The 20839-nt window shown below is 55.0% G+C and overlaps 2 protein-coding genes across 2 annotated transcripts; both read right to left on the bottom strand.

The window, feature by feature from the left end:
- Positions 1-955: 955 nt before the first annotated feature.
- VSIG10L (V-set and immunoglobulin domain containing 10 like) lies at positions 956-7096 on the bottom strand. Its single transcript, XM_044260492.1, has 10 exons — positions 6833-7096; positions 5916-6752; positions 5252-5545; positions 4800-5084; positions 4115-4369; positions 3387-3665; positions 2852-3148; positions 1881-1994; positions 1516-1670; positions 956-1039 (listed from the first exon to the last, which is right to left on the bottom strand). The coding sequence occupies exons 1-10, from the start codon at positions 7074-7076 to the stop codon at positions 968-970; spliced, it is 2832 nt and encodes a 943-aa protein (XP_044116427.1). The 5' UTR covers positions 7077-7096; the 3' UTR covers positions 956-967.
- A 2511-nt stretch (positions 7097-9607) lies between these two features.
- On the bottom strand, positions 9608-20749 carry ETFB (electron transfer flavoprotein subunit beta). Its single transcript, XM_044256758.1, has 6 exons — positions 20626-20749; positions 13286-13444; positions 12999-13157; positions 12622-12684; positions 10434-10592; positions 9608-9821 (listed from the first exon to the last, which is right to left on the bottom strand). Exons 1-6 carry the CDS (start codon positions 20680-20682, stop codon positions 9651-9653), a joined length of 768 nt encoding a protein of 255 aa, XP_044112693.1. The 5' UTR covers positions 20683-20749; the 3' UTR covers positions 9608-9650.
- Positions 20750-20839: the final 90 nt, after the last annotated feature.

The raw sequence follows: 20839 nt of genomic DNA, 5'->3' as shown, positions 1-20839 counted from the left end.
CAATCCCTCCCCACCTGGAGGGGCGGGCAGGGAGGGGTGTGAGAAAGTTCCAGTCCTCTAATCACAGGTTTGGTCCTCCAGGTAACCAGCTCCCCCTTTGGGTCGGGTCCAAAAGTCACCTTCATTAATAACAAGCCACTCAATTCGCCTTTAGGGCTCTGAACTGTTTTTCAAGAACTGTGGATCAAGCAAGACCAAAGATATCTGAGAAACATATTTTGGTCATCTGAATGAGCAAATATATATTTCCTATAAATCGTTGTAGCTCAGTTAGCATTGTCCTTGAAAAGTGAATAACCCGGGGCAAAGAGTGGGATTCCAGGCAAAGCAAACTCTGGGGCAAAGGCCCAGAGGCAAAATAGAGCCGGTGGACAGAACCTGTTGTTAATTGAGTGGCAGGGGTGAAAGTACCAGAAGGGGAGGTCAGAGGTCAACAGAAGCCCAACCACAAGGCTTTGAAAATCACAGTGAAGAGTCGGGACAATATCTGAAGGGCAATGGGCACCCCCAGAAGGGTTTAAAGAGGAGAGGATGTGTTCTGAGCTATTTCAAGATGCAGACGCTGGCAGCTGAATGGGTATGGCCTGGAGGAGACCGGGGGACGTAGGAAGACCTTCTGAGAGAATGAGGCTGGGCGCCCCCTGGGGCTTGAAGCAGCATAGGGCAAGCCTTGCCTGTCCACTAGTCTGTCCAGCACCAAGCCTGTAGGTCCTGTCTAGAGGCTGTGCAAACCACACGGTTAAATCGGCAGCAGTCTCTCCCAGCCTGGAAGCCACAGCGCCTTGGCTGCACAAATACAAGCAGAGTCTTCTGCCCTGAGAGAGAGACAGGAAGTCCCATGCCCAGAGCCAGTCTTCAATCACAGCAGGACAGGAGGGCTCTGCCTCCTTTGGGGATGAAACAGGAGGTCCTACCCCAAAAAAAAAAAAAAAAAAAAAAAAAAATTCCTGCGTGGTGCGGGCCTTGATCACACCTGCGTGGCTGCCCGAACAGTCCTCGGGCCCCCACCTGGAGAGATGACTGGACTGAGACCAGCAGCCTGGAAGAGAAAGGAAAGGAGGAGGACAACCTCAGGTGTCACGCTGAATGCGACATGACTCACCTTTTTCGAGGGCTAGCTCACATCAGTCAGAGTTAGCCAGGTTCTCCTCATTTACAACAGGGAAAAAAGAAATGCCCGCCCACCCTTGGGACAGGAAACAACCCACCTTTCACCTGGGAGAAGACATTCCATCCCACATCTGATAGAAGATGGAAGTTTTGCCAATTTTTATGGAAAAGAATAAAGGAGTTCTCCCTCCTTTGGCGGGAAATTGGAGTAAGAAATTGTAGTAAGAACTACAGCAAAAATGTGATGGGAATTCCTGTCCAATATTTATGTATTAAAAAGGGAGGGGGGTTATTTACCGACTTTGTAAACCAACAAGTAAAGCTGGAGGAAGAAGACTCAGATCATCTCCTCTAAAACACAAAAAGTTCCAGCCCATTCCAGGGCACTGGGGCACTGACACTCACTTGATGGGCTCCGTTTGGGCTAGGGTCCTCCAGCGGGACTTTGAGGGGCAGAGGCTGTGAGGTCTGCACTGGAGTTACGCTCTGCATCTTTTTTTCCAGTGGGGGAACCACAGGGGTCAAGGAGGGCGGATGCTTCTTTTTCTTGAGAGCGTCTCCTAGAAAGAGGAGGAACGAGGAACAGAAGCCCCTCATTGGCTGTTGCAACACACCAACCCAGCTAATGACCAGGAGAGCTCGGTGAGGGGCGGGGCCTCACTCTGATAGGCTGATATGGAGGTAGAAGGCGGGATGAATAGCCTGTGGCCGTGCTGACTGGTTCAGCCTGGTCTCTTTCTAGGGACCCTCTCCAGTGGGCCCTCACTTACCCCTGAGCCTGCACAGGCCCCATATGCACAGGTAGAGAAGTGCTGCCAGGAGCGCCAGGCCCAGTAGGGAGCCCAGGACGATGCCAGCAATGGCCCCGGAGCCCAGGGTGGGACCTGGAAGAGACAGAGCGATGAAGGATAAGAGAGCAGGAGCTAGGGCTGGACCCAAGTTTCCTAAGCCCCCTGCTCCAACTCTTTAGGAACCCAATTCCTGGGACCCCAGACTCTCAATTCTTTTAGCATTTACTAAGTAAGCGGTGCGCCTGGCGTTCTACCAGAAGGTAACAGTCCACCGGTGAGCAAACCCAGATACCTACTCTCATGGGGATTAATTTTTAGGGAAATCAGAAATGAACGCACCAATTAATAACAATTACAGGTTGTACTAAGAAAAAAATGTGCTATGACAGAAATAAAGTGCTATCACAGAAATAGAGTCAATTTTCTGCGAAGACTCTGTTTCCAAATGAGGCCACATTCACAGGTACTGAGGGTTAAGATGTCAGTTATCTTTGGGGGGAGACACAGTACAGCCAATCAAGTCAAGAAGAGATCATCAGGATGAGCCCAATCCGAGATGACTAGAGCCCTCACAAGAAGAAGACAGAGACACACACAGGGAGGAGGAGGCTGTGGGAAGCTGGAGGCAGAGACCAAGCAATGCAGCTACACTCAAGGAAGGCCAAGAACAGACAGTTACCCTCAGAAGCTGGGAGAGACCCGCAAAGACTCTGCCCCAAGTCTCAGAGGGTGCACAGCCCCGATTTCCCTGAGATGGAGCACTGACCCCTTGATTTCTGACTTCTGGCCTCCAGAGCTGGGAGAGACTACATTGCTGTGTGTTCAAGCCACGTGGGTTATGGTCGTTGTGACCATAGCCCCCAAAAAAGGATACAGACAGACAAGCAGGATACAAGGAAACAGACTGAAGGGAGGTGGCCCAGGAAAAGGCTCCAACAGCCCCAACTCACTGGCCTGGTAGACTCGACTTTGTGATGGGGTCCCTGGCTGGCCCCCCAGAGTGGGGAGGATACGGAAGGCCCAGGTCCCAGGGTTCCGGCGAGGAAGAGGCACCACGGCTGACCGCTCCTGAGGCCCCAGGAAGAGCAGGGAGATCCAGTCTTTGTAGGTAGTGGCTCTACCCAGGTCGGGGCCCTCTTGTCGTGCCTGGATCTCAAAACCACTGATCAGGGCCCCACGTTCCACATCCCAGGTCAGCACTGCCGCATTCTGGGCTCTCTGCAGCCTCCATGAGGAGATGGAAGGTCCTGGGGAGGATTAAGGTGGGGGCTGAATTTTTATGGGTCCTAGAGGGGAGAGGGAAGGGGGCTGCAGGCCTGGGCTCATATGTCCTGGGAGCAGAGGGTCTGGGGAGCCTTCTAGGCCTACAAGAGAAAGGGACTGAGGGCTTGAACTCTTGGATCTAAGGGAGAAGGAGCTGGGGACTGGATCTGAGGTTGGAGAGGGCTGGAGGACTTCTGGGTTCTGGGAAAGGAATGCACTCACCAATGAGAGTAATCTGGTTGCCCCCAGCACCCAGCGCCCCGCTGCACAACACGGAGTAATTTCCCAGGTCCCAGTCCAAACTGAAGTTGCTAATGAGGAGCCTGTGCCCATCTTGGCTGAGCCGGAGGCGACCCCCACCTCCAGGGGCCACGGGCCGCCCTTCCCGGGTCCAAGATGCTCTGGATGGTGGAGGGCAGCCAGTGGCCTCGAGCGCCACCTCTGCCTCCCCAGATGGTGTTTCCTCCACTGTGGGATGCAGCAGCACCTCCCGAGGGGCCTCTGCAGGTAGAAGAAAACCAGCCAAGTCAAGACGTCATCCTGGAGTCCAAGCCCCACCCTTTGGGGAAGGAAACCGCTGTGAAACTTTAGCCAAACAAGGAAGCACTGCTCATTCACTCACTCTTGTTCAGTCATTATCGGATGTCCTTAATAAGGCCTTATGAGATAAATACTATGGACCAGGTTCTGGACTGGGGAATTCATATTGTTCTCGAGCCTTTATTGCTCGGGACAAGTAGGAAGGTGTCAGCCCTCTTCCTGGGTCCAGGAAAGAAACTGTGGCCCTTTTCCCTGCTTGCAGTATAGGAACAACCTTGGTCCTTCTGTAGGGTTTAAGACAAAGGAAATCTCTTTTCCTGGAGTTAGAAGTCTGCCTTTCTCATTTCCTAAAGGAACTAAGAACTACGCCCCTCCTCGGGAAACAGGAAAGAAGTCCCACCGGCTCTCACCCGGGGTGACAGTGCAGGTGCGTGTGGTCACCAGGTGACGAGCGACGCAGGTGACGGGAACACCGCTGAGCCGGGGGTGGGCGGGAACAGCCGCCAGGAGCACGGAAGGCACCGGCTCTGCGCGGACGCCTTCAGGGAGACCCTGGAACTGCAGGGAGGCCGCGGGGACCCCGCCCGGCCACGAGCAGCGGAAGCGGAGGCTGCGGTCCCCCGGACCACCTTCGACTGAGCACTGTGGGGACCCAGGAGGCAGGTCTGTGGAACGTAGGGTGAGATCAAGGGGCCAGCCTCTCCCCCCTCACCCCTCCAGCCCTCCTATCCGCGCGTTCGCGCCGACCCTTCTGCACCTGGAACCGGCCCGTAGGCGCCATCCGGGCCCTATTCTCTTGCCACCCAGCTCCCTCTCCCAGAAACGTCCGGGCCGAGCGGGCAGCTGCAGCCCCACCGACGGCCTCTCTTTCCCGAGAAGACTACATCTCGGCACTGATTTCTTTCCTCGCAAACATAACCCCTCCCACCGAGTTACTCTGGGCCTTCAGCCAGATGTGTGTGCCCTCCTGTTGCTCCCCGTCCCAAGTGAAAGACAACTCGCTCATTTCTAGAACGACCCCGCCCCCTCTTGTGACTCCGCCCCCTTCCCAGGTAATTCCTTTATTTGCTGATTCCACCCAGGGGCTGAGCTCACCCGCCACGGTGAGGTTGAGCAGGGAACGGCGGCGGTGGCCGGTGCGCGGGTTCGAGGCGAGGCAGGCGTAGGTGCCGGCGTGGCCCGGCCCGACCGCCGGCAGCAGGAGACGCGGGCCCGAGGGCACCGCGGCCTCGGTCGGGTCAGCCAGGCTCCACGTGATGTCGGCGGGCGGCCGCGAGGCGGCGGTGCAGCGCAGGGTCACGTTGCTGCCCGCGGTGACATATAGGGCGGGGGCGGCGTCGCGATCCGAGGACACCTTGATGACCGGCGCATCCGGACCGTCTGGATGAAGGGATCCGGACCGGGAGAGTCAGGGTCATCCGGGACACCGCCACGAGCCTGGGGCGCTCCAGGGGACCTCCGGGGACCTCCAATCCCCTCTCCGCCTCGGACTCAGGAGGCTGAGCTCCCGGGTCCCGGTCCCCGACCCGAGGCACACCCCCACTCACAGAAGACACTGACGTCGGCCGCAGCCTCCGTGTGGCCGAAGGGGCTGCGGATGCGACAAGTGTACCGGGCCTGGTCGCCACGCGCAGGGCGCGTGATGAGCAGCTGGTCGCCCTCTGTGCGGATCCGGGGTGGCTCTGCTCCCTCAGGGTCCGTTGCCTCCAGGGTGCGTCCGTCCCGGCTCCAGCTCAGCTCCCCACGACCCGGCCTCCACCCTAGGCAGTGCAGCCGCAGCTCGGCCGCCCCCTCCTCTGTCTCAGGGGTCTCGGGCTGCACTGACAGCTGGGGCAGCTGCTCTGGGAGAGGGAGACTGGTTCAGGACCCGGTCCAAGGCCCCCTCTTGCTGTATAGTCAGGACTCCAGGCCCCAGCCTTCTCTACTCCTCCCACCCAGGACTTCCGGGCCCAGCCCCAGGAGTCTCCCTCCTCACAGACCCATAAGTCTGAGTCCCCCACTCTCTCCTCTCAGAGACTCAGGATTCTGAGTCTCCAGGGGTCTTGATCCCCAGGTCCAACTTCCCTTAAGAACCTCTATCTTGACCCCCAGCCCCTCTTATCCCTCCTCCCTCTCCCCTGTCAAGGGACCCCTACCTCAGGGGAGAAAACATGATCAGACAGCAGCCACCTTCCTAAAGGGCCTGCACTCTGGACCTCTGTGCCCACTTACCATACACACCCACGGTGAACTCCCGAATCTGCCGGGAGACCCCAGCCCGGATAACCTCAGCAGTGTATACCCCAGCATCCTCTAGCTGGGCGGAGGCAAGTTCCAGGCTCCCCTGGGCCTGGTCAAATCGCAAGCGGTCTCGGTGAGCAGGGTCCAAGCTGATTAGGGGGGCCCCTGGCCCCAGGCCTCCGGCTGCCAGCACCTTAGAGCCTCGACGCCAGACAACCAGGGGAGCAGGAGGGCCAGGGCTGGGAACCGGAACTAGAGGGAGCTGGATGGCGGTCCCCACTAGCACCGAGAGAGGCCTCCCCACTTGCTGGGGTAGGCTTTCCACGGGGTGGGCTACTGTAGTTACTTTGGATTCAGAGTTCTGGGCAGAGATTTCAAGATCTTGACCCTCAGGGGAGGATTCTGAACTTGGGGTCTCAATGGATGCTCCAGGATCTGGGCCTTGGGCTGAAATGTTCGAAGCTGGGGTCTTAACAGAGGAGGGCTCTGAGTCTTTGGCAGGAACTTGAGAACCCAAGACAGAAAATACTTCAGAACCCGGGATTTCAGAGAAGGCAGGGTCCAGGCTCAACTTTTGGCCCTCAGCAGAAACATCTGACCAGATGGAGAGAGGCACATCACTCAAATTCGAGGCCTCAGGAAACCATTTGGAATGAGGAACAGCAGCAGTGGTTTTTGGACCCGGAGACTGATCTGGAAATTTCCAGCTGGGGGGTTGGATGGAGACTTTTGAACCTGGGCTCTGGGAAGAGCTTTCTGAGTCCAGGGAGAAACTGGGTTGCTGAACTCCAGAAGAGGCTCGGGGGTTGAGGACCCCTCCTCCGGAGGCTGCAAGGACAGAAGGAGAGGCCGTTGGGGGTCTGCTGAGCAGGGGAACCAGTGGGGAAGGGGCTGAGCAGGGGACTTACCCAGGAGCAGGAAGAGCAGCAGAGCCCGTGAGGTGTCCATGGTGCTGGCCGCACCCGTGAGGACACTGCAGCGAGACTCCGGGGCCTGCACCTGTGCCTCCCTGGTCGACGAGTCCGACAGGACTGGTAGCTTCCTGGGCGGGGAAGGAAGCCAGACCCAGTGGGACGTGACAGGATCCCCCACCCCCAATCTAGTGGCAGAGCCAGCCACCCTGCCCCACTGGTCCTCATCAGCTGGCCCCATCTGACCCAGGCACTCCCCACCCCTGCGTGAAGACAGGGAGAGCTGGGTCTCCCAGCGGAAACGTGGTAGCAAACTCATGGAGAACAGAAGCCAGGAAGACCTCTTGGAGGGCGAGGTGACCCTTCAGAGAGCGCCATCTGATGCCCTTGGCCTCAGTTCACGCTTCCTCTCACCAGACTGTGGACCTGAGCCCACTCTAGCCTGCCTGCAGCCTCAGATACCTGCATCCGACCCTCTTCCTACTCTGCTCCAACTCCTCCCACAGCTCCCTGCTGCCCTCAGAACAAGTCTCCACAGGCTGTCTCCCACCCTCTCCCAAGACCCAGAGTTGCATTTCCCTGCCCCCTAGGGCCTCAAATGCCCTGTGTTCCACCGAACTCAGCATCTTCCCCCAACACAACCCCTTTCTTGGGTTCTCCATCTCAAGTGTGGTTCCACATCTATGCAGAGGCTGGGAGCCCTCTTCCCTCCTCTCCCCTTCTGCTCTGTCCCTTCCTCTCCATTCCCACTGGCCAGATCCATCCTCTCTCCCAGCCTCCTCCCTCCAGCCTCCACCACCTGACCCCTTGATCCACACTTGACCCCTTTCTACCCCACCCCTCCTGTGCGTGGCTCCCCTGTGCCCTCAGGAAACATCCAAGATCCCTTCCAGACCCAGAGTGGCCCAGACCTACCCACTCTGGTCACACCATCTAGCCTCTTACCCTTTGAACATCCAGCCATTCCTATGCCCCATCTCTCCCCTCCCATATTTGCAGGCAGTCTCTTCTCTGCATGGACTGCTCTGCTCACTCCCTCCGCCACCCCCCAACTTGTCCAGCGGCCTCACCTAATTAAGAATCATAATAATAATTACCACTTTTCCTGCGCCAAGAACCATGTGACATGCTTCCCAGGCATTATCTGCCCAAACACTTCCAAATGCCCTATGAGCTGGGGTATCATTATCCTCATTTTACAGGCCAGGGGACTATGGCTCAGAGAAGTCCAGGGACCTGAAGAAAGTTGCACAGCCAGAGGGTGGAGCTGGGCTTGGGCTCAAGGCGGTCAGATGCTCACTCCCTTCAGAAAGCTCCGACCACTCCAGGCTGGGCTCAGGGCCTCTGCTCAGCTCATAGTCAGTCCTCCGAGCTTATCAGTGAGTTCTCACCATACTGATGGTAATGACAATGGTAATCATAGAGTGAGCACCTTCCTTGTGTCAAGTGTGGTTGGGGGGGCGGGGGGGCTGCACTAATGGGCTAAGTTTTATAGCTTAAAGATGCCTGCATCTTTAAGGAGGGGTCTATGTCCCCTCCCCTCGGATCCAGCTGGCTTCTGACTACCAGGCCAAGAGAGCACAGCAGAAGGGACCCCATGCCAGGGTCTGCATCTCGGCCCACAGACTGGCATTTTCCACTTCACGTGTGATGGAACGCTCCCTCTTGGAACCCAGCCATGTTGTGACAAAGCTCCTGCAGCGCCCCACCCCCATCGCCCCAGAGGAGTCATGGCCTCTGGCCAGCAGCCAGCTCAAGCCAACAACCCCGGCCGGCTTGTAGGCTGCATAACTGAGTCATCTTGGATGTGGATCCTCTGGCCCCACTTGAGACCCCAACTGAGGCCGCCTGGAGAGGTGAGCTGTCCTTCCAAGCCCTGCCCAAATTTCAGATTTATGGGCAAAATAAATGATCGCTGGCTTAAGCCTCTGAGTTTTGGTGTAGTTCGTTATGCCATGCCAGACAACCAGAACACTGGTGTTATTACTTACTGCCCTGAGAGAGGAGGGAATTGGGGCTCAGGGAGTGGGAACCTGCCAGAGTCCTCCCAGAGCCAGGGAGTGGCCTGGCTAGGGCCTCGAGAGCGAGACCCCGAGCCTTTAACCACTGCACTAGGCCCTTCTTATTCTGATCAGCCAGATGGGAAACCGAAGCTCAGACATGGGACATCACTCACTCAAGACCCCCCAGCCGGTAACTGCGAGTGAGGCTCTCAGATCCCCAAGTTTGACTCTGGGCCCCAGCTCTCCATCCCCACACAAGGTTTTCATTGTTGTCTGTCTCCCCAACCAGACCCTGCACTTCCAGCTTCCTTCCCTCTTGTACCCGGAGTCTCTGTAGGGGCCTGGCACCTGGGAGCCCTGGCAAACACTCTGTAGATGAAAGCCCTTCTCCCCACCTCATGGAAAGGCGTCCTTCAGGACTCAGCCGCGATGCCCTCTCTCTGGCAAAGCTCTCTGCCCCACGTGCCAGCTCAGGTGCCCCAGGTGGGCTCCCAAGCGCATGATGTCACCTGTGCTCGGAGCGTACAGCACCCTGCATGCAGCTGCCTCTGTCCGTGTCCGTCACCACCACCCCCCCACCCCCACCCCCACCCCCCCCTCCCCCCGCCACAGCCCCCTTCAGCATGGAGCTTCGCAGGGACTGGATTTGACTCACCTGGGTCACCGACATCACCCAGTACAGGGCCTGGCACGCAGGAGATTTAAGCAAATGTTTGTTGACTGAACCAAAGACCAGGTCTCCAGGGAATGAGTTAAACAGAGACAGTCATCGGGAGGGTCATAGTTTTATTGCTGAGTTTCAGGGAAGGGGCTCAAATCCGCCCAATCTCCCTCAGCTTGGCCACCAGGTCCTCCGTGGTCTCTACCTTGACGCCAGCTGTCCGCTGGGGCGGGTCCTCCACGCTAACCACAGAGAGCTTGGAGGTCAGGTCCACACCTAGGTCTCCGGCCTTGATCACCTCGATCTTCTTCTTCTTGGCTTTCTGCACACAGGCACCCGCTGTTCACGGGGCTGCTGGAGCCCCTGCAGCCCCTCCGGCAGCCTCCTCCCCATGACTGCCACGTCTGCAGAACCAATCCCACTGCCCGAACTTGTCGGGACCCACCCATCAACCAAGACAACTGGGACATCTTCTGAGGCCGGTAGAGATCATGTCTGTGGGCGGGGATGGCCCGGGAAGCCCTTCTATTGAGGGTCCTCTTTTAGTCAGCTGCCTTGGGAGGCCCTTCACGGGCTGAAATGGACTGTCAACATCAACTTTCTGGCAGTCAAGACTCGATGGACTTTGGGCCAAGCAGACCCACTGAATGCTCCCTATTGGCTGACCTAACTCACAGAGCCCACCCTACTGGATGAGATGACCCACCGTGCCCTCCTATTGGCTGGGATGACATGCTAAGCTCTCCCTATTGGCTAGGATGACCCAATGAACCCATCCTACTGGCCATGACGGTCAGTGAACTCTCCTTTTAGCCAGATGAGCCGTTCCTTCGGATCAGAAGTCCCTTGAGAGAAGGCCCAGAGAGGCACTGGGCCTGCAATGCACTCACCCACTCCCGGGACCTCAGGGACCCATGCACCACCAAGCACTCACCATGATGTTGGGCAACGTGGCGTAGCGGGGTTCATTTAGCCGCAGGTCAGCGGTCACCACGGCAGGCAGCTTCAGCCGCAGGGTCTCCAGGCCCCCATCGATCTCCCGCTCCACTTTCAGCTTGTCCCCTTCCAGTATCACCTGGGAGGCGAATGTGCCCTGGGGAGAGGAGGGTGGGGGTGAGGTTAACTTAAGACAGGTACAGAGCAGCAGGAGTGCATGCACGGATGAGGTAATGAATGAGAGAACAGGAGAGAGTCCCACAAGGTAACCTATAGACACAAGTTCATAAACAGGACAAAGCCACAGAAAGGGAGCTCAAAAATCTAGGGCGGGTATCTGTAATTTCACTGGGAACCAAGATGCGGGTCCTAATGACCTGAACCTGCCAGTTAGGTTCCTGCCTATCATCAGCCTACCTTAATAATGATGAACATGTATGGAAGGGAAGGGCACTGTTCTAAACAGCCATCAGGCCCTCATGGGAACACTGTAAGGTCAATGCTATTGTCCCCACTTGACAGATGAGGAAAACTGAAGCAGAGAAAGACTCCAAAATGTGTTCACTGTCACCCACCAGCGGTCAAGCCAAGAACTGGCTCCATGCCCTGCTGCCGGTACCCACCATTCTGTCCCCTGGGGCTCCCTTCCAGGCCCCTCTGCTAGGCTGACCCTAGAAACATCTGCCAGCATCCGGTTTTCTTTGCTCGGTGCCCAAGCTCTGGCCGAGCCCCTTGGTCCCCCAGTCCTATATCAACACTGGCTGATAGACCTGTACCTTCTCTTTGTCCAACCAACCTGTTCTCTCCACTCACTCACTCACTGGACAAGCCTTTCAAGTCTTAGCTGGAATGTTCCATCACTCCCAGTCTCATCCGAGGGCCCCGTGAACTAGCCTTCGGATACACTGTGAAAACGACCAAAAAGGCCCAGGCTTTCGTGCGCATTTTTTCTGGCCGGGAAGGCCGCCAGAAACCAAATACATACCCAGCAGCCACAGGACTAGAGTGTCTTCTGAATGTAGGAAATGTGGCTAGTAGTGCAATTGTGGGATGGGATTTTTCCTCTTAATTAATTCATTTAAATTTAAAGACCGAGAGGCGCCTGGTGGCTCAGTCAGTTAAGCGCCTGACTCCTGATTTCAGCTCAGGTCATGGTCTCCAGGTCATAAGAGTGAGCTCAGTAGGAGTCTGCTTCCTTCCTTCTGCCCCTCCCCCCATTCTCTCTGTCTCTCAAATAAGTAATAAATCTTTTTAATAAATAAATATATTTAAATATCCGTAAGCCAAATATATTATCCTGATCGTGATGATGGCTTCATGGGTGTGTATGTGTGTCCAAGCTTACCAAACTTTCACTTTAAATATGTGCAGTTTATCGTTAAGTCACTTAATCTCAATAAAGTTGCTATTAAAAAAAAAGATATTTGATGCAATTCCAGAAAACTTGTAAGTCTATTTGGAACAACCTGGGGTATGTGAGCCTACTTTTTCAACTGTGAGCTTTGGGAATCTAAACTAAGTATTTCTGATAGAAATTCAGCATCTGAACTGAGATGTGCTGTAGATATATAATTCACAGTGGATTTTGAAGACTTCATACAAAAAGAGAAAAGAATATAAAATAGCTCAGTATTTTCTTATACTGATTATATGCTAAGATAATCACACTTTAGATGTGTTCAGTTAAATAGAATATTACTGCCATTAATTTTTCCTGTGTCTTTTTACTTTTTTAGTCTGGCTATGAAACATTTTAGAGCAAAGGTGGCTTATGTTCCTATTGGACTGGCATAGGTGGGGAGGGGGCACTGGAATTTCATACAGGGTGGGGAAGGAAGGCCTTTCTAAAGAGCTAACAACTGAGCAGAGACCTGAAGGAAAGAGTGGGAAAGCCATGAGGCAGTCTGAGAGAATCATGTCCTAGACTGCGGGGGAACAGCAAGTGCAAAGGCCCTGAGGCGGGGATGAATTTGGTGCACTTGTGGAGTGACAGAGCTGATGAAAACAGAGCACCAAAGGCCTAGATAAGGCCTAGTGTCTTGGCTGTGCACATTTCTTTCCTGCCCGCTGGAGAAGCCACCCTGTCTTACTAAGCCTGCCTCCCTCCAAAAGGGCAGGGACAAGAGTGGCCCTTTTCTGAGCCCCCAGATCTGGCCCCTAGGAGATGCTCCCCACTCCAACCTCACCTGTGGCCAGTCTAGCAATCCAGCTGTCATCTGTCCCGTCTGATTACAGTCATCATCAATGGCCTCGGTGGAGAAAGAGAGAAGACTGTATGACAATATGGCTTTTCACATACCATTCAGGCCTTTGTCTAGATGCGGGTTTGGCCACACATCTGTCCATGGTCCACCGGCCTCCTCTTCCACGTGGACCATCACCACAACCCCTGGGGCTCCGATCCTACCTCACAGGACCCCAGGAGTCTTTCTGACGTCCACAGTCATCCTGCCCACCCTGTTCAAACCCTCCACTAGGCCTGGGCCCACTGTCATCACAGCGCCTGCCCCCACCTCTGGGGTGCTGAGCAGGGAAGGGAGTGCAGGGGTGGAAGTGCACTCACCTGCTTGCCCAGCAGCAGCAGATCCACCTTCTCCTTCTCTGCCAGCTTGGCCAGGACCCGGGCCACCTGCAGGGGACCCAGGCGGTCTGCCTCTGCAGCTGGCACCTCCACGTGGATGCCTCGGTCCGCACCCATGGCCAGAGCAGTACGGATAGTCTCCTGCCAGGAGAAGGGATGTGACGCAGCTTCCAGCCCCAAGGGGACCCAGGAGCCTGGTCCCAGGCCCTCCTCCCCCAGACCCAGGACTCGGGGCCCTGGATGGCACCTTCTCCCCAGGACCTGAGCACCTGGCACTGGGCGGGCCCGCAGCTGACGGCGATGACCTCTTTCACCAGCTTCTTCTCCTTGAGCCGCACGGCCTCCTCCACAGCGATCTCACAGAAGGGGTTCATGGAGTGCTTCACGCCATCCGTGACCACGCCTGTCTTATCAGGCTTTACCCGGATCTGCCGAATCAGCAAGGGAAGGCACGGGGTCAGGGGAAACAGGCAAGAAGGTAAGGGCTGGATGGGGACAACCGGGACCCTGAAAGGGGCAGGGCCTTGTTAAGGTCCCGCAGCTCTGGGGTCATAGCAGATGAGAATTCACAGCCAGAGGGTCGTCCTCTCATGATGTCACTCATGCATTTGTGGAGCACTGGGGGACATCGGACATGCTTGTCTGACTCTGTCACTGCTCCTAGGGCCCAAGACAATGTTTCCTGAATTTTGGTTTACTGTAAACCACAGTGTGAAATACACTTTAGGATTCTCCGGAGTGTATTACAAATACACAACATATACTTCCATACCAACATAAATATGGCAACACAAGGTTTAGTGAACAATGCTTCCCCTGATTTGTACACTGTACCCTGACATTTTCTGCTCTTTCTTTAAATGTCAACCCTCCACACGGATCTCATGACTGATCTAGTTTGCAAAACACTAGCATTAAAGGCCTATTCTGCCAAACAGGCAAACTCCACTCACTCCTTTCCTCACACGGTCTGTCTTAACTGAGCACCGACTATGGGCTGGCCCAGAGCCAAATTCTGGGGACACCGCCACCAGCAAGGGAGTGAGGCCCACTGGCCTGGGAGCTCTGGGTCTAGCATGGGGTGGAAGGCAGTATGAACAACTAACCGTCCCTCTATTAATTTCCCATGGCTGCCATTCCAAATTACTGCTGACTCAGTGGCTTATTGTCTCATAGCTCCTGAGGCCCGAAGTCCAAAATCAGTTTCATTGGGCTGCCAGCAAGTTTGGCAGGGTGGGGTCCCTCTGGAGGCTCTAGGGCAGAATCTATCCCTTAGTTCCTCCAGCTTCCTCTGCCCCTCTCTTATGCAGACTCTGGAGATGGCATTAGGGCCCACCTGTGTGATCCGGGGTGACCTCCCCATCTCAGGAGCCTTAACTCAGGCCCAACTGCAAAAACCCTGCTTCCAAATCAGCTACCATTCACCCATGGATTGGGGCCTGGATAGCCTGCTGGGGCCAATTCCTAGCCCACCATATTCCTCTTAGCAGCCAACGGAGAGAATATTACTGGCCACCAGCACTGAAGGAGAATCACGCAGGAGCCCTGTTCTAAGCAAAGAACCTAACTCATTAATCTTGGTGACAGCCCAGCGAGGGAGGAGCAGTCATTGTCCCTGTGGACAGATGAGGAAACTGAGGCGCCCAAGCAAAGTAGCTGGCCAGTCAGTGGTTTCTAGGACCCAAGCGCTCAAATCCCCTGCTCTGCCACCTGCGAATCCATGAAGAAGTCTGGGGAACTCAGAGAAGATGATGGGGGCCTGTGACCCAGTCTGACGTGGGAGGCTATCAGGAAGGCCTCCCAGAGGCAGTGGCACTAGAGGGGACACCTGAAAGATGAACTGGAGTTGAATAGGTCAAGAGACAAAGAACAAGGCCGATAAAGAGGCGAGTGGATGTCGTTCCGGGTTCTTGGTGGGGAACTGCGAGCACAGCAAGGGTGGAAAGTGGGGAGATGGCTGGGCAGCTGTTAGTCAACGAAATGAGGAATGACAGTGCCTTGGACCGCAGAGCCAGCAGAGACGATGAAGCCATCATCATCAGCAGAGCCAGCAGAAGCCGATGGACGGACCGCAGGGGTCCCTGGAGGTGGGAGTGACAGAGCTCTGTGCTGGGCAGGCGCAGGGAGAGGGAAGAATCCTGCAGGACTCTGGGGCGTATTGTGGCTACATCCTACAAGCGGGACGGGGAAGGCAGGTGGGTTCTGCGTCTAAGAAGCCCACGAGATGCCCAGGGTAGCCTTCCTTGGACGCCTGCATGATCCAGCCCAGGACCTGGCCTGCCTCTCTCCTCCCATGTGACTGCCACCAAGGGCTCAGGCAGCAGAGACCCGGGATGACAGCCTGGCCGAACTGGGGACTCTGTGACACTATCTCTTATTACTTCCTTGCACATTTCGTCTCTTCCCAGTCTGGATGCACCTCATGGACCCATAACACTGATGAGGAGGAGGAGGAGGAGAAAAAGGACAGCTATCATTTTCTATCACTGTTAGTTCATTTTTTTAAAAAGTCATTTTAAGATTTTGTTTATTTATTTGAGAAACAGAGAACGTGCACAAGAAGGGGGAGCAGCAGGCACGAGGCTCCATCCCAGGACCCTGAGATCATGACCTGAGTTGAAGGCAGATGCTTATTAACTGACTGAGCCACCCACGGGTCCCTAAAAGTCATTTTAACACCAAAAATAAGGCTCAAATTTCAGAACTAAATAAATTCATTTTACAAAATACAACTGGAGCCAACACCATGTTCTGAATCCATGCTTTTCCACTAGGACCTACCTTGAGTGTGTGGCACACGATCCCCAGAATTTGCCAGAACAGACACTGGCTTGACCCTGACCTCCTCCGCTGTCCCTCACCTCCTGTGTAAACCCCGTCCCTTCCAACTCTCGCATCCCTTAACCCTGTTTAACTCTCACCGTAGCACTGACCACCCCTGACATACGACATAAGCTGGACTGATTAACTATCAGTCTTCTCCCCACCAGAATGTCAACTGCCCACAGACAGGGACTTCCATCAGCTCTGTTCAGGACTGTACGCGAAGGCCAAGCACCTTCCAGAACCATGCATGAGAACCTGCATGAGAACCACTCAAACACTTGGAAACAGCAGGGAAACTAAACCACAAAAGCCTTCTCGTTACCGAAATAAAATCCAAGTCAGAGGCTTCCCCTTTCAACAAGAAAAGCAGCCCCACCAGTAACAGGCCAGAGCTGGTGAGCCAGCGGCTGGTGGAGGGCGCCAATCCTGCTCTTATTCTGAGGGGGCTCCTTACACCAAGCTCCTGACGCCCATGAACCAAGGGATGAGAGCCTCTGGCCCTGGGAAACGTGCCAGCGCCATCTTCTTGGTGGAAGACATTTTAAGCCTGAGTTGATTCCAAGCTTCAAAAACACTGTTTAGTTAAATTACGTAAGTCAGGAAACCATGGTTGGTCTGAAAGATCAGGGCCAGTCATTTTTTTCTATTATTATTATTTTAAATAATGAGGTTTTATAAATCAAAGAAGATAATCCTGCATGAAGCTTTTACTCTTTCTCTTGAATTTGCAAAATGTGAACCTTCAAGAGAAACAGCCATGAGCCAGATAGGTAGTGCTCCAAGGGCTTTAAATATATTAATTCATTTAACTGCCCTAACTGCCTGGGAGGTTGGTTGCTGCCATTACCATGCCAGTGACCAGATGGAGCAACTGAAGCACAGAGAGGTCAAGCGCCTTGCCCAGGATCACACAACAAGGAAGTGGCAGGACCAGGGGCCTAACTCCAAGTCTGACTTGGGAATCATGAGACTCTCTAGGACGAGAAATGGGCCCTCAAGAGGTGAGGGAGCCAGTCCTTTTATTCCTGGCCATTTATTCGTGGCCCTCGGTCTCAGAGCAGGTGTATATAAAGTGACTTCTGAAAGCTCTCCCTGAACTTTTGACACAGCTCAAGGACTTCTCTGTGGTTCTGTCCTCTAGTTTTTTTCTGTCAAGTGAGTCACTCACTGGGCATGTGCTGGGACTCTGGGCACAGAGCACCCGGGACACAGAGTGACCAGGAGAGCCAAGGCCAGAGCGGGAGACAGTGGCCAGGGAGTGATGCCAGTGACAGATTACTAAGGCGGTGGTCACCACACTGAGACCCTTCTACAGCAGATCTCATCTCGAGAAGGCAAAGAAGACCAACAGCCTCATGGAGCTGACACGTGTGACCTGAGGGATGAGGAGGGGCCAGCCCTGCCGAGAGCAGGAGGGGCAAGGGGGAAAGCCCAGGGGCTCCCAGAACTGAGGGAAGGCGTGGCTGTGTAGGGTTAGGCCCAGAGCTGGAAACAGGTTTTCTGGGGCCTGAAGTTTCCAGCCTTTGGGAGAGCCTCTTTAGGAAAATGCATACCAAATCACGAATGCAAAATTGATCCAGTCTCTGCCTAGGCCTTGAAAGAAACGCTGAAGGTTACAACCTCATCAGCTCATGGAAGATGTATCCTGGCCAGAACTGAGTATTCCTGGGTTGCCAAATGCTTATGAATTAAAACCCTAGACAAATAATCGTAAACATACACACAGACACACACTGAGCAGAGCATTTGTGTTCTGAACGGACGAGTAAAAGAATGTCCATTACCAGTTCTACCAATAATAGCCACCCTTCCTGAGGGCCAGCCAACGCCGACTCTTACCCTGAGCCAAGCGCTATACTAGTGGCCCATTTAAACTTCACTGCCACCCAATAAAGGAGGTAGTACTGTTATCCCCTTGGTAGAGAGGAGGAAAATCGGGCTCTGAGTGGTTAAGCAACTCCCCCAAGGTCACACAGCAGGAAGCAGACTTGATTCCAGCTGTGGCTGGCCTGAAGTGGGCCCTGAACTGAGAGCCTAACGGGTATCTAAGGCAGTGCTGACTACGTCAGACAGACTCTCCTCCGGACCCTGGGCCTCGAATTCTGGAAGGACACAGACATCAAAGTGAGCGATCAGAAAATCGCCCTGTGGATTACAAAGTGATAAGAGTATGGGAGAAATTACAGCAAGGGAGGGCACAGGGATGGCGAAGGCTGCAATTTTAGGTCAGTGTCCAGGGAAGGACTCACAGAGAAGGGGACATCTGAGCAAAGGCTGGAAGGAGATGAAAATCCATGCCGGGAACAGAGTGGGTGAGACCCGGCACTCACCCCAAGGGGCTGTCATTCTGGGCGTGGGGGTGACACCTGGGTGAGCAGAGGATCCCAATCCAGTGTTTGAGCAGAGCTGAGAGAGGCAAGCCCAGGGGGCTGCAGGAGTGTCCAAGGACACATCAAGAAGCCTGAGAGGATTGGGGTAGAGGGGTTCCCTGGAGGAGGTGATCCCAGAGAATCATTAAACTTTTGATACAATTGATAGATCAGAGTGAGGCAGGACAAGGGAGGAACAAGGAGCAGAGATGGAGGGAAGGGTGCCCAGGCAGAAGGCACAGCGAAGGGCAAAGATCCAAGGCAAAAAGGGGCCAGGTCTGTCAGGAAAGACCAGGTGAGGGAGCCATGGAAGCACAAAGGGTCAGCATGGGACATGGCACTGTGGATAGCAGATCAGAAGCCGCAGTCAGACCATAAGGGTCTCAAACACCAGGCTGAAGGGCTATGACTTTGTTCTTAGGATGCTGGGGAGCTTCAGGGCAATTCGGGGAGTAGGGGAGAAAGAGCCCTGAAGCTGAGAGAGGATGGACCAAAGGAACCACTGAGAACCAGGGAGGAGACCCTGTGTGGGGCCAGCTGGGAGCAAGAGAAGCCTGAAATGCTGGGCCCATGAGGATGGAGAAGGGGACCAGCTGTCAAGTAATAGGTGGTGGGGTTGGTAAGGGAGGGAGGACAATGGTGCTGGGGCTCTGGCCCGGTGATCAGGTAGTTGGCAATGTTTATTTATTTCTTCAGAAAGGGCACCTACACACACAGCCAACAGATGGGATGCAGTGTTGGGAGCCCCGGGGCAGCACACACCCCTGGGATAGGACAGTGGCTGATACCTTCTCTTTGTTCTCTCATTCAGCACACACCTGTGTGCCAGGCCCTGTGCTGGATAAGGCTGGGACCCAAAGCTGGTCATTTTCGGGTCTGCCGGTGGGGAAAACAAGATACGACACAGGCACCTCAAGCCATGGAGACCAGGGCTGGGGCACAGGAAGGCCCAGAGAGCAAAAGAGCCCAAAGCAACAGCTAGAAGTAGGAAGAAACCAAGGAGAGAAGGTCCCAGGACCCCCAAGAGCAGCTAAAGAGAACACCCCTGCCCTTTGCTGTCAGGGCTTTGCTGCAGCCCTGACCCGACAGTGAAAAAGGAGGAGGGGCGCCTGGGTGGCTCTGTCAGTTAAACTCAGGTCATGATCTCAAGATCCTGGGATCAGGCTCCCTGCTCAGTGAGGAGTCTGTTTCTCCCTCTCCCTTTGCGCTCCCCCTATTGTGCGCTTGCTCACTCTCTCAAATAAACAAATAAAATCTAAAAAAAAAAGAGGAGCAGGAACTGGTGCACTTTGATCCTGACGATACCTGCCTGGAGTGGGGTGATCCAGCAAGCAACAGGATCTCCGAGGGCCTCACTCTCCTCACCCGCCCAACTGGCTTCATAATATCAAGCAAGAGGATACTGAAAAGTACTGAATGAGTCAGTGTCTGTCAAGGACTTGGAGTGCTGCCCTTCGCACAGTAAGCACTCACTAAACGTGAGCAGTTATGATCACTGAAGATTCCCTGCCAAGTCGGGCTCCCAGGCCCTCACTCCCCAAGTGGGCAGGGATCCCGGTTTCATGCACCAGGAGGCCTCTGGCATGGCAGGCCCGTACTGCACAATGCTGGGGACATATAGGTGGAATCCCAGTTTGATGGTGGGGACAGACATGGATGCGCAGTCACCCATCTACAGAAGATGGGGAGACCACCTACAGTCTGGTTTAAGCCAAGTATTTTGAGAAACTGGCCGGAGAGGCTGTTTCTGATTCACCTCTGTCCCCACCAGCTACTCTCAGAGTCAAGCCAGGACCTCAAAGACGCTGCCTCCCACCCCCGCCAAGCCCTCTCATGGGGAATAGGAGCCATTCCACCAGCTCAAACAGAAGTTCATCTCCAGCAAACATTTCTCCCTCCCTTCCTGGCTAGAGCCTCCTCGCTCACCCCGCGGCTCTGTAGGGTGAAGGCTTCCGGGTTCCCAAGTTAAGGCAACTGAGTGGGCAGTGCAGCATAACAGGTGAAGTGTGGCTTGTGTGCAAAGCACTAGTCGCGCTGAGAAGACAGACGGACCTGGAGGGGAATCTCAGCTCTACCCCATCCTAGCGGAGTGACCTCTCCGCGCCTCGGTTTCTCCAAATGTTACACAGGGGCCGCGGCACCTCCAGCCGGTAAGAAACAGAGAAAGTAACTCGTACTGCACACAATTATTAAGACAGTGAGTCCAAAACCTTGAGAAAAGGGAGCGGGGTCATGACCCCAAAGGGGCTGGGTCTGAATTAGGAGGGTCTGAAGTCTGAACCTCACGGTCCTTGATCTTTGCCCTCAGGTGTGACTTTGACTTTTAGGAGGAAGAGCGGCAGAGATCAGACGTACGAGAAGACCCCCCATACAGTTTCGGGATCCCCGGGAGGTGCAAGGAGGGGCCCGGTCACCTTCACCGCGAAGTCGATGACCCTCTTTACAGCCACGAGCGCGCGCAGCTCCGCCATCTTCCTGCGGCTCCCACCTGCGGGGTCACTCGGCCTCTGGAGCCGGACGTCCCGGCCCCCTCTCCCGCTCCCCTCTTTGCGCCTGCGCCCCGCGCCGCCGGCCAATCAACCGCGACGATGCCCGCCTCCGCCCCGACAAAGGACCAATCGGGGGCCC

This window comes from Neovison vison, chromosome 7 (genome assembly GCF_020171115.1).
Source record: "Neovison vison isolate M4711 chromosome 7, ASM_NN_V1, whole genome shotgun sequence".
NCBI lineage: Eukaryota > Metazoa > Chordata > Mammalia > Carnivora > Mustelidae > Neogale > Neogale vison.
Note: the sequence above shows the minus strand (reverse complement) of the source record. Positions and strands in the feature narration are given on the sequence as shown.